The sequence below is a fragment of the Emys orbicularis genome, chromosome 1 (genome assembly GCF_028017835.1).
Source record: "Emys orbicularis isolate rEmyOrb1 chromosome 1, rEmyOrb1.hap1, whole genome shotgun sequence".
Classification (NCBI taxonomy): Eukaryota; Metazoa; Chordata; order Testudines; family Emydidae; genus Emys; species Emys orbicularis.
Window position 1 is genome coordinate 97,010,547 of NC_088683.1, and position 14,108 is coordinate 97,024,654.

Below are 14,108 nucleotides of genomic sequence, written 5' to 3' on the forward strand. Positions count from 1 at the left end.
AGGAGTAGACATGTAAGCCCTGCCTTCCCTTCTCAGGTAGGGAGGCTACCACCACTGCTGGGCACTTTGTGAATACTCTTGGTGTTGTGTAGATTCTGAATGGCAATATCTAGTACTACTAATATTTGATACCACCATGAATCTCAAGTAGTTCCTGTGGGCCAGGTGGATTGCTATATGGAAGTACACAATCTGCAAGTCAAAACTAGTCTCAAGCCATAAAATGACTGAGGCAAGCATTACCATCTTGCATCTGAGGTAGTGTATGTATTTGTTCAGTCTCCACAGGTCTAGGATAGGATGAAAGCCCCCTTTCTTCAGGGAAAACAAACTTGGGGAGTAAAACCTCTTCCCCCCTGTACTCCTAAGGAACCTCTTCCAAGTTCCCAGATAAGACAACTAGGCCACTTTTTGTAATTTGCTCTCATGAGAAGGAGTCCCTGAAGACTGACAGAGAAGAGGGGTAGTAAAAGGGAAGATGTGGAAATGAATAGGGTAGCTGCAAGCAACTATCCCCAACACTCATCTGTCCAAGGTGATATTGGCCTAAGCCCAATGGAATGGGAGCAAATACAAACCCCCAAAAAACTGGCTCCTGACACTCCCATCAAATCTGGCATCTGGATGATAGGACAGGGAAAGTGACAGAGGCAGATGACAGACATTTCCTCAAGTACTGTGATTGTTTTTGTAATAGATACCCTGCCTGCCCATCCTGGGAAGATGCGAGCTGTCTGTCTATGAGGAGGCTGATATTTGTAGGGCTTCCCAAAGGAGGTTGGTATGTTGAAGCTCAGTGATCACATGATGGCCCTGGAGTCCTTTAAGGAGTAGAACATTTAATCAGTTCTCTTACCAAAGAGCTCCGTGCTCTCAGATGGGAGGAAGATTCTATATGGTGTCTTGACCTTCTCTTGCTATTCTTTCTAAGGGGCAATATCTCTCCATGCTTGGAGTCGTATTTAATCTCCACTCAGCCCTTTCTTTTGGCTTCACTTTTGTGTTGGGGTGTTGGTGCTGGAGGAGGTGGTACCAAGGCCAGTGCAAAAGTGGTAGTCGGCTACAGGGATGTTGAGACAGCAGTGGCCGATGCCAACAGCCTCGATGCTAGGATGATCGGCATTAATATGACCTTTGTCCATTTGAATGGAGTTTTCTTCCCTGCCTTCCTTTTGCTGCTAGACCCCAGTCGTGGTGTCTGCTCAAAAGTGCACTTGTTGAGGATAACCCTTTGGACTCCTTGGAGGTGGAGTCTCCTTTGGATCCAAGGTGGCACAAATCAATTGCTCGAGCAGGTGAAGGTTTAGTTGCATGCTTGAGTTCTTGATAAGAAAAACATACCTGGAATGTGGTTCTCCTCCTGGCATAAAGGGCATTGACCAGGTGAATGAGTCCATCATACGTGGGGCAAGGTTTAAACCCTGAAGGTTTAGAGTCCACTATGGCAATTGGCACAAGACAATTCACCCTGCTGCACAGGGGGGAATTTTTCTGTTTTTTTTTTTTTTTTTTTTTTGTGGGAAACATTCAAATTAGAGAATTGATACAAGATAAGAAGGGTGAAAAATTATTTCTTCAAAGTATTTCTAAAAGAAGAGTTTGAAGCTAGGAGAAATAGAGGATCAGACACTCAACCAGGTTCCATCTTGCTGCCACAGGCGGTGAGTGGGAATTGTGGGAGGGTCACAACCACTCCACCCTTTATGGCCTCAAATGGGAGCTCAAGGAGACACAGGGTGTGTCTCTTCCTACCAGTCAATCAACAAAGCCAATCAGGCAGTCTACTACAGCCCAGCTGTACCCTTTAGGTTGCCAAGAGAATGGCTCTGCTGCAGGCATTGATTCCTGACACAGGACATATGCACAGCCCCAAACAATGCTACTATTTAAAAAAATAAAATCCTATCTCACATACATGAGCACTTACAGCAAGAGCAACACTGGCACATACACAAAGAACTACTTAGAGCTGGCCAGTGGATTTTGTGGTATGTGAACCATACAGTCTGGTTCAGTTTAATTTCTTTTTAGCAGGTCATTTTAGGCATTGTAAGTGACTGGGTGGAACAGAGGTAAATATACTAGTCTCTATGCTTCAGAAACCCGCTGAAGATTAGACTAGACTAGAATAAGAGTGGATGTCACAGGCGTCAACCTGGCAGAGTTGCAGGTGGAGCCCAGGACTGGAATAGCAGGGGGTTCTGCAGGTCAGGATTAAGATGCATTGGAAGGAAGCCTGTCCAATCTTTTCACTCACTATGCCATTAGGCTATATTTTTCTCTCTCTCTCTCATGAAAATCAATGTTTTTTTTAAAAGTAAGCCCATTCTATCATCAGAGTCCTGAGTATGCACTTCAGAATCTAAGCTTTCATTTTTTTTAAAATGTACACCATGATAGTTACTAAATCACCTCAAACAAGAACTAAGCTTAAACAGATGCCGTGAGTCTTCCTGAGCTCGTAGCGAGCACAGACAAGCATAAATTTTCCCTTTACCTCAACGAATTAGCTATGAATCAGACAGTAATATAAAATGTCAATACTTAACCATTTCACTGCTAGTCCTTATACCAGAAACAGCCAATTAACACACTGATCCCACTAATGGAAATTTCCTTCGACATCACTCCAAGTGTGAAAAGCTCCAGATGTCCCCTACTCCCTGCAGCTTCCTCTGGACTCTTCCTCTTGCTTTGCTACAATACCTTCATCTCATTTGTGCAGGAGTAAGAACAAAAAACTTGTCTAGAAGTGAATTAATATTTTAAGCAGGTGCTAAACAAGTGGGGCCTGATTCTGATCTCATGCACACAGTGGGGTAAATCAAAATTATCTTCACTGAAATAATTAAAAGTTATACTGGTGTAAAACGGGTCTAAGGTACACTGGGTGTTAGCTCCATGAACTGCAGCAGTGTAGCCTCACTTGAAGCAGCGTTAATATTGTACTTTCAAAGAAAGAATCAATGCATGACATACGCTCTGCACTGCCACGCATGACTCACAGTCCTTTCTCCAAACCTACAGGAGAAGACGAGTGCCAGGAGACTGTGACCACTCTGGAAATTAAAAATCATTATTTATGGACTCAGAAGAGATTCTTTTTTAAGTCAGAAAAATGGTGGTTGCAATGTGGGACTTTGAGGATGGTGGGAGGAAATTAAAGGATTCTAAAGACTCCAAAATATGGATACAAAGACCACACCAAAACAGGGAAGAAAAAAGGTAGCCAAATCTATTGTCCAGAACTGTACATATCCATAAGTACTGCATATAAGCCTTTATTTATAACTGAATGCTTGGAGGCCAGAGGCAGTCCAGAGCAAGTGTAGACAATAGATAGATACTCTAATGCCATGATTTTGAAAGAGGACACTTCTCCAGAACACTGAGAATGAGCCTGACACAAGACCAAAGTAATAATGAACAAAGAGCCATAAAATCCACTTTGTTTCCACAAGGACACACTTATTTTTCTAGGAAACTAAATTTTTTTTCTTATGATAAATTTAAAAAACCCTGTTCCTTTACATCTGCACACATGTAACTAAACAATATGTATGGCTCACCTAGAATACAAAATTGGGGTCAGAGAAAATAGCTATCATTCAAATATTTGTAAATGCCAAAGAAAAGTTTAATATGTACAAGATGGTACAACTGAGAGGACGGCAAACTGAAATCAAGAGGAAAATTTAAATCAAATATAAACTGAATGGTGTTTAAAAAGAAAAAAAAAAAGTCTCCCAATGGGAGGGAAGGAAGGCTCATACCTACAATCATTTAAAATGAGACTAGACAAAGCACTAGAAAAATCTATTTTAGTAAACAATCTAGCCCAGTGTATGATAGGAAGACGGTCTAGATGTGCTAATGTTTTTTTCCCCCCATTTCTGATATATGCCAGTGCTGTACAGCTATCTAAACAATAAAATCAGACTGCAGATGCACATTAACAAATCTCCCACTTTCTTGCAATGGTAACCAGTTGTTTCAGCAAGCAATGTACATGTTCAGCTACCCTGAGTCTCTCTAGAAATACAAACTTTCCTTTTCAAATATATTTGGGGGTGCAGGGAGGAAGCAGTCATTACCAACCCCACCACCACAATTAAATGTGCTAAAGAAAAGCTTGCTTTCATAGAGGCAAAGACACTTTTCAAACTAGGTAGTTCTTTCCCAGTCAGCCTCCTCATGTGTTCACAAAAGAATTAAACCCATAGATACATTCTTTTACTTTGTTGAAAAATAAGCACCAATCACTGTGCTCATCAAACAAAGCTAGAGTGCTTCTAGAATTAGTAGCTGATTTCACCATCCTTTTTCCCTTTACATCTCCCCAGCGAACTTTCTGAACTAGCAAAATCCCTCTGAGCAAGGTATTCATCTGCCTGAGTCAATTACATGCACCACTGTTCTAACAACAGTTTGGAACCTGCTACGGTTTTCATTGACTAACTCTGAAGTTCAGCAATCCCTCCTCCCAAAACCATTTAAAAGCTCTTTGTCCCAAGCATTTTCCAAGAAATTCCACAGACTCACCATAGCAGCTCTCTTTGCATTAACAGACCATCACCTTGAGGTACATGTATAGCTCAGATAATTAGTTATTCTGTTAAGGTATGCAGATATGTGAAGAAAAACCATAAGAATGTGTCTCAATGGAATAATAAAGCCTGAAAAAATTAGACTGATTTTCCCAATCCTCAATAGGGTTGTCTTGTTCAGACTTAGTGAGAAGTCTAAAATCTAGCACAAACAAGCTAATATGAATTTGGTTTTGGTTGAAATTTAAAATTGAATGCAATACAATTTACACATACTAGTAGCACAGTGAATACTGAACTAGCTTTCTGTAGAGATCATAGTTTTTAGGACAGTAAAATACAGCTGAACATCTGTGAAGCAGTAGGTTAGTCAGCGTACCATGTCAATACACAGAAGAGCGAAGGTCATTTGTGAAATTGGAACAATTACATCTTAGGCTAATGGAAGTAGCTCTTTGAAGAGAAAAGTCACTATCCTGTATCCCTTCACATCTCCCCAGTGAACTTACTGAACTAGCAATATCTTTCTGAGCAAGGTATTCACCTGCCTGGGTCAATTACATGCATTACTGTTCTGGCAACATTCAAGTTCTCACTGAACAGCCTCTCATGCAATGGTGCATCTCTGGAATCAGTTACTACCCAAGGTGGGTATCGTGACGTTTGTGGAATAAATCCATAGAGACAAAGATGTGAGATGTCGAGTAAAGGAATATTTAAGAATCAAAACACCAGCACATGGATCAGCTTGCAACACATATACAGTGACTTCGGGACCTGAGGGCCCAACCGTCTAATGCTTTAATCAGGCTGGAGTGGGGCCAGGGAATCCCCACCACTAATTCTTAGGGCCTTCCAGTTCCAGTAAAAGGGATAAGATTATGAAAAAGTTCAGTGTTTCTTTTAAGAGCTTCCTCTTCCCTCCCCCCCGACATTTCCTGTACTGTGTATGCAGATATCATATACATACTGTAGTAATACTAGACTTGTTCAATTCTACTTTTTAAATACAATCAACTCAGAAGTTAGCGTTCACAATGTCTGTTCCCTGTATCAGCAAGAAAGCTCCTGCTCAAGCAAAGTTCAGTTACAGTATCTCACTGACCTTGGGACTGCCTTCCTCCAGTATTTCTCCCTCATCGGTTTGCATGGGAACAGAATCTGTGCAAAACTGCAGAAATGCAAAATAGTGCCTACAAGAAATAAAGGGAAGGAAAAAACATTTTAAAATAAATATAAAAGGAAGGGTTGGCCATGTTCAACATTTTTGCTGGAATCTCATAACACCACAAATAATACTAAAGTCTTGGCCTTTAATCAGATAATACACTATATGCAACAGGCCGGACCTCAGTCAGTGACTTGCATTCAGGACAAGAAGATAAACATTTTTTCTTTCTAAAGAGAGCAATGTGTCTAGTAGGAGCATATTACTATTTGTTTTAAATTTAAAAGTATCAGAAGAAAATGGCTGAGAATTTACATAATCATTATATTCACTCATTCGTAAAAAAGGTGCGCTCAGCAAAGAATAATTACACAGATTGGAGGTCAACAAATCTCTTAATAGAAAATAATCTAAATACAAATACCAAAAGCCAGCTTTACAAATATATATAGCGTGATATTACCCTGGTTACTAGGCTAATCAAAAAACTGTCAGCTTGACAGTGGTCCTACCATACCTGCAAATTCTTACCTTAGGGCAGAGGTCCCCAAACAGTGGGGCATGCCCCCCCTAAGGGGGCGTGGAGGACCATTCAAGGGTGAGCGGGGGGGGGGGGGGCGCAGGCTAACCCCAAAGGGGGTGGAGGGCGGCAAGGCAGTGCCACCTAGCTCTGCTTCCAGCCCCAACCCTGGGCCCTGCACCATGTTAAGGGAATAAAATGGATGAAGAACTAACTTGTTATATCGTAAGAATCTTACAATTTTATTGTTCTGAAGGGCAGAGACTCAGAACATTCTTTTATATATGAAAAAGACGACAATTATTTCCACATTTTAAAGATGGAGTTGAGGGTTATTGAAAAAAATGTAAGAAGAGCCTGGAAACAAAATAATTACTCCTGGGGAAATTCTGCGCCACTCCCACAGGCAGAATTCATGTCTCCCACAGATTTCTTTGCTTCCCCACAGAAAAAATGACTTTCTGGCGGGAAAGCAATGGGAAGCCACAAGAATGGTGATGTGCCCCTAACCCAGCAGCACAGGCACATCATTTCAGGTGCCTGGAGCAGGCAGCAGAGAGGTAAATCGCGGGGTGGAGGATAGGAGGTGTCAGAGCTGGGGACACCACAGCTGGTGGCTTCTACCCTGCACCAGGCTCAGCTGCTAGTCCCAGCTGGGCTGGGGAGCACGGGACTTACTCTTCTCCTGCAAGCAGCAGCCGGGGCAGGGACCAGAAACCTTCCCAGCTACGGGAAATCCCACCCCCCTACCACCCACGTCCTGCCCCTATCACAGGGGGAGCGCTCACTGTACGGGGAGCTGCTCCCCCATCTGCCCAACCTCTGTGCATCTTGGATCCCTCTCCATAACCACACCCCCCACCGAAACAAGCCCCCCGCACCCAGAACTCCCTCACCAAGCCCCCCACACTGAGCATCATCCCCTGAATCCAGAACCCCCCTGCACCCAGCCCCCACCCACTGAGCCCCCACCACCACACCCGGACCCCCCTGCACCCAGATCACCCACCTCTGCACCCAGATCAGCTCCCACTGCCCCCCCACTCATACTCCCACCCTCCTGCACCCCACACCCAGACCCACACCCCACCGAGCCCCGACCAGCTGCACCCGGACCCCCTCACCAAGCCCCACTGCCCCAGCACCCAGACCCCTCCCCCCCATGCCCTCCACACACCCCCGCCGAGCCCCAGTCTCCCACAGCCAGACCTCCCTGCTGAGCCCCAACCACCTTCACCTGGACCCCACCTGCAGAGTCCCATTGCTGCTGCACCCGGAACCCCGCCCCCCCCCCCCCAACAAGCCCCTGTGCATCCAGATCCCCCCCTGCACCTAGACCCCCACTAAACTTCCCAGATTGCCCCACACAGAACCCTCTCACCTCACACCTGGATCCCTCCACACTTCGATCCTGCCGGGCTGACCCTGCTTGCCCACACCTGGTGCACTTGGTTTGAAGGGGCAAGGCCCCGGGGTGTTTCTGGGTCAGGCCTGGCCCTTGCGCTGTGTCAGGGTCGGGTGCAGCCTCACCCCTAAGTCTGTGTTCTGGGGAGGGGAAGCGGGGAGGGGCGTTGCAGAGTGATCTCCCACCTCTATGCAGCCAGTGGCCCTTGCATCCTACTGCTATGCTGGAGCTCCACTTTATTTATTAACAAATAAAATTTGCAGAATTTTAAAATATTGTGCACAATTTTTTTTTGGCGCAGAATTTTTAATTTTTTGTGCCGAATTCCCTCAGGAGTAAAAAAAAAAAAAAAAGGAGTATACCTGCATTATCAGATGGGACTAAGTTTTCACTGTTTCTAAAAGGTTGATACTCTTTTCGCAACTGAACTCTGCCAAAAAACACCACAATATGCATATCTTTATCCAACAAGAATTAAAATCATCAAGCATTTACCAAAATCTTACACCCAAACCCACAAGAAATAAGAGAAAGGGAAGTATGCTAAGACAGCAACAAGCATTGCTATACCAGTCAATTAAAGGTTAGCATAGGTTAATTCTACTCTATACCCCCTTAAAATTCCAAGTATATGTTGGTGTTTGGATGATTTTACCTTTGACAGTTTCCTCGGGCTGCTAAAGCCCACAAGGATCCGTCCTGGCTACATTCAGTGCAAAAACAAAACCCTGAAAAAAGAAAAGAAAAATTATATGTAATCAGCTGTGGTTAATCACTAGATCAAAATATGTACAAGAGAAAGGCAAACTTCCTTCTGAAGATAAGCAACCCCTCACTTCCAAAATGATTTTTTTTAAAGTTTATCCACCTTATAAGTAGGGCCCTACCAAATTCACGGCCATGAAAAACGCATCACGGACTGTGAAATCTGGTCTTTTGTGTGCTTTTACCCTATACTATACGGACTTCAGAGGGAAGACCAGCGTTTCTCAAATTGGTGGTCCTGACTCAAGAGGGAGTTGCAAGGGGGTCGCAAGGTTATTTTAGGGGGGGTTGCAGTATTACCACCCTTATTTCTGCACTGCCTTCAGAGTTGGGTGGCCGGAGAGTGGCAGCTGTTGGCCGGGTGCCCAGCTCTGAAGGCAGCACCCCACCATCAGCAGTGCAGAAGTAAGGGTGACAATACCATACCATGCCATCTTTACTTCTGCTGGTGGTGGCTCTGCCTTCAGAGCTGGGCTCCTGGCCACAGCCGCCACTCTCCAGATGCTCAGCTCTGAAGGCAGAGTCACCACCAGCAGCAGCACAGAAGTAAGGGTAGCAGTACTGCAACACCTCTCCCCCCCCCCAATAACCTTGCAACAACCCCATAACTCCTTTTTGGGTCAGGAGCCTTACAATTACAACACCATGAAATTTCAGATTTAAATAGCTGAAAATCATGAAATTTACGATTTTTAAAATCCTATCACCATGAAATTGACCAAAATGGACCATGAATTTGGTAGGGCCCTAATTATAAGGAAAAACAATTGCACAAGTAAAAACTCATGACTGTAAAGGAAGTTGTGAGCTACCTTTTTGCTTTATTCTCAGTTTTGTTTGCTTAATAATAGAATAAACTTTTCTCATGCCCCCTGCGCCTCCATGTCAACATGCTCCTCTGCCCCCAAGCAAGTTGCTCTTCTGAACCAATAACTGCATGCTACAAAAAAGTATGTGTCATAATGGTAGAGTACCATAATGGACTTTCACAGAATAGGAGTTGAAGTATAGACGTATTAGTGGAGATGCAGGTTACAAACAGACAGCCTTAAAAATATATTGATGCTATAATACTAGATTATTTATTGTTATACACATTTATAACATCACCAGAGCATCTGGGTGCCCTTTACATATTTTAGGTCAAGAACCATCAATATTTTCCCAAAACTAGAGAACTCATACTTTGTAAAACCTCCTCCCTTCTCCCACCACAGCATTTAATCTTTTCTCTCTCTCTCTCTCTCTGACTGGGAAAACCAGCCAGTAGACTAAATGTTAGGGATTTCACAGCCTGACATTAATGGAAAACCTGAACAAAGATGCATCTTACACTGTCCTGCATAGGCAGGCAAGCTCAGACCCACTTCAAGCAACATATTCCAGCAGTGTGGATCTGTCACAGAAGTCAACCAGTTCCTGCAAACTTCACCCTTGGGAGAGATAACTAATTGTGTTCTGTGAAGAACTGATATCATAACAGGACATAAGGAAGATGCGATCTCTGAAATTACTGGGACCATTTAGGGCAGGCCTCACAAATTTGTACTTGTCCATTTGCCTAGGGGCAGCGGTTCTCAAACTGTGTGTCAGGACCCCAAAGTGGGTCGCGACCCCATTTTAATGGGGTCACCAGGGCTGGGCTAGACTTGCTGGGGCTCGGGGCCCAAGCCAAAGCCCGAGGGATTCAGCCCTGGGCGGCGGGGCTCAGGTTACAGGCCTCCTGGCTGGGGCTGAAGCCACTGGGCTTCAGTTTTGACCCCTTCCCCACCTGAGGTGGTGGGGCTCAGGTTTTGGCTTTGGCCCCCAAACCCGGGGAAGTGGGACTCAGGCGGGCTCAGGCTTCGGTCCCCCCTTCTGGGGTCGTGTAGTAATTTTTGTTGTCAGAAGGGGGTCGCAGTGCAATGAAGTTTGAGAACCCCTGGCCTAGGGAGAAATTTTTTTTTTTTGACAGGTGAGTAAAATATCCTTTTTTCACTATTATCAATCACCGAGGCAAATGGAAAGTGCAAGTGGATTCTGTGCCTGTGAAACTACACTTTCATGACAGTTTTGCAAGATTGATAAAGTGCTGTATGGACAGCACCCCAGTTTTCACCCAGACGTGAACTAGCAGCCAGGGCAAATACCAAAGCATAAGTGTAACATGCTCACACCAATCTTCCCTGCAGCTTCGGAGGAGTCTTCAGGGGTAAACCCACATAGAATACATTCCAGTTCTAAAGCACTAAGATGACAAAGGAATCAATAACTAACAAAGTCCATGCTGAGATATTATAATACTTTTGTTAGCCAAGTATAAAAGGAGTTTCGAACTACTGCTACTCTCTGGGAACCCAGGACCAGAGCAGAGTCTAGTATAACACTGTGAAACACTTCTACAATAGGTGAGTAAATACCCTCAACTGAGAAAGAGGTCACAGTATTTCCTACTTCTTAACAATGCTTCTCCTTTCTAATAAACATTACCATCATCGTATCTGAACTAAATCTAAGCCAACTGACTTTCATCCAATGTCTTGTTTCTACCAGACATTAAGATAACAGGGAAATGGTTCCATCTGGACATAATGAAAAGGATCCATAGAAATGAGAGAGTCATCCACGGTGTGGCCCATCATGTCTCACAAATCTACCCCAGGGACTTCACCTACACTTTGAACAAGTGAAAACGGAATCTTCTGGAGTGACTGTACTGAAAATGCTCAGAAAACAAAGCCATCACCCTGCACAACTCCCTGGGATTTCTCAAAAATGAACTTGTGGAGCCCCTTCAAAGCAACATCATCAAGACAGCAGCACACAGTGATAAACATTAAAGGCTACTAATAAACCTAAAAGCATCAGTATGCATGTCTGACTGCCATTCACTGTCCAATGGTATTATCAACCAACCAGCAAGACTAATTCAATTTCAGGGTCAGAACTAGGTTTAAAAGCCTGATTGACTGGGATCCAAAGTTGGAGGATAACAGATGCTACTGGAATTGGCATAAGACCATCTTTTCAGTGGCCCTTCCCTGAAAGGTATTGGTTAGAAGCTGGATATTAAGGGCTTACCTAGAAGAACAATTAGTTTGTGGCAAGCTGGGACGTAAATCTACCATGCAAGAGCCTGCTGCAAACTAACCATCCATGTGGACTCTGCAGTAGGATCCACATGGACAGTTAGTCCACAGAGAGCATGGCAGATTCACTCCCCAGCTTGCCACAAACTAATTGTTCTTGTAGATAAGTCCTAAATTGCCATGTCATCAATGTCAAGTGATTGTGTTTTGAGCTAGGGCCAGACTACAGCATGCTTATAGGTTGCTAGCAGCACTCTCCTCAGGGATGCATGAATTAATCACCACCATAATCTGCCCAGCATGCCCTACTGGCTTTTTACCAGTCACAGCATGAGAAGACCTGTAGAGAGTGAATCTACTCTCTCTCACTGAATGAAAATCAGGGAAGACTGGACATTCATTTGCTCCCTTCTGTTTTGACAGTGCTACCACAGGTCTCTAGAGACAGCCCTGAATGTGACCAATAGTGTCAGCCAAGTAATTTAAAAGACTAAAACCTAATGAAGGCAGACTGGATTAATCAGAAAGACCACCATCTAGAGCAACTCTGCTGGGAAGGACTTCATAGAAATCATGGTACAGAAGAAAAGTCCAAGTGCGGTGTCTACAGTGGCAATTTGTCGATGAAACTTTTGCATAAAAAGCCCTATGACTCTTGTTGAGGTGGCTTTATTTCATCAATGAAACAGAGGCGTTTCATTGCCGAAAGTGGCACTGCAGTGCATACACCTCCACTGTTTTGTCAACAAATGTTGCCTTTCACAGAAAAAACTTGGCAGTATAGACAAGGCCTTAGTTTCTACCATAGCCATGACCTAGGAATAAAATACAAAAAACACCCCCCTTATGATGCAATCCTTCAGATTAAGCATCCATTTCTGCCAACAATGTTCTAGTCGGTGCTATAAAGATCCACCTGCATAAGCAGGAATTTTACCCAGGTAAGCAGTAGTATCCATTCCACTAGAATCTCTGAAGGATGTTAAACAGAAGCTACTAAAGTTAGACATTTTTGAATAGGCAAACCCAGATAACTTGCATCCAAGAGTTTTAAAAGAGCTGACTGAAAAGCTCACTGGACTGTTAATGTTGACTTTCAATAAGTCCTGGAGCACTGGGAAAGTTCCAGAGGACTGTTCTCAAAGTTCTCAAACTTTTGTACTGGTGACCCCTTTCACATAGCAAGCCTCTGAGTGCGACCCCCCCCCCTTATAAATTAAAAACACGTTTTAATATATTTAACACCATTATAAATGCTGGAGGCAAAGCGGGGTTTGGGGTGGCGGCTGACAGCTCGCAGCCCCCCCAATTACCTCACGACCCCCTGAGGGGTCTCAATCCCCAGTTTGAGAATCCCTGCCTTATATAGTGATAAATAGATTGAGCTCCGTGAGTCTAACTTAAAGAGAAGGTTAAAGGGTGACTTGATTACAGTCTATAAGTATCTACATAGGGAACAAATATTTAATATTCTAGAAGAGAAAGGTACAACATGATCCAATGGCTGGAAGTTGAAGTTAGACAAATTCAGACTGGAAATAAGGTGTAAATTTGACAATGAGGGTAATTAACCATCGGAACAATTTACCCAGGCTCATGATGGATTTTCTATCACTGACAATTTTTAAATCAAGAGTGAATGTTTTTCTAAAAGATATGTTCTAGGAATTATTTTAGAGAAGTTCTATGGCCTGCATTATACAGGCGGTCAGACTAGATGATCACAATGGTCCCCTCTGGCCTTGGAATTGGGCTTGGGCTTGGTTGCTACTGATTCCTTCTCAGAAAGGACGAGAGAAAGAAAGAAGCAAAGAGACTCAAATGTCACTTCTTTAACAGAATGAAAGGAAGGCAGGAAATACAGCAGTGTCCTAGACACCTGCTCTTTATTCACGTGCCTGAATCATGACAAAAGTACGTTCCTTATCCTCTCAATATCCAATCACAAGCAAAAAAATCAGATCCAGAGGGTGTCAACTAGCACTAACATTTAGAAACCATTCAGTAACAACTCATGGTGGACATAAAAAAATTAGGTCTTGTACCAACCGACTAATATTGTGGGTCCTCTATAATGTAATCTGAAAACACTGTCTCTTGGGGATTCTAGTATTCAAAGTGACAGCAGTACAGCTGGCTTGATCTATGAAGCAGCAGAGGGACCTGTACAACAACACGACCCCTTTGCTAAGTTTTTCCCTAGACTTTATTCATATAGGGCCTTGCACTCTACATTCACATATGGAGAGATTAATACACTTCCAGCAAGTGCCTCCCTTTTAGTGACCTCACATAAATCCTTCGGCAGGGACCTGTGAGGTTTCAGCTTGCAGAACTGAAAGGAACAGAACATGAATACAGGGAAATCTGGGTTCCTCTAAGTTCCTCTTTCATCCCCTTCACTCCTAAACAACAAACCATCAAAGAAAACAGCACAGATTAATTCAACATGTGGCTGTATTTCTTTCTGGACTACAGAATATCCTTCACAGAGGATTTCAGGGCAACAGCAACAAGAACTCCTGAAAGCATAACTTCCCTGTGCAGGAAGAAATGGTTTCTTCTGCAAGGTATGGAGTAGTAAATCACACATACACACACAACTCTACAGGCTAAAAAACTCTTAATGTGAGAT

General features: G+C 43.6%; 1 protein-coding gene across 1 annotated transcript in view; it reads right to left on the minus strand.

Annotated features, from left to right (window-relative positions):
- The window catches only part of TNRC6B (trinucleotide repeat containing adaptor 6B), a 221,655-nt gene that overhangs the window by 181,174 nt on the left and 26,373 nt on the right, over nt 1-14,108 (minus strand). Inside the window, exons 3-4 of the mRNA XM_065423816.1 lie at nt 8,296-8,368; nt 5,653-5,740 (exon numbers count right to left, since the gene is read on the minus strand). Of these exons, the coding sequence (XP_065279888.1) occupies nt 5,653-5,697 (45 nt within the window). The 5' untranslated portion in view covers nt 5,698-5,740; nt 8,296-8,368. The remainder of the gene's footprint in view (nt 1-5,652; nt 5,741-8,295; nt 8,369-14,108) is intronic.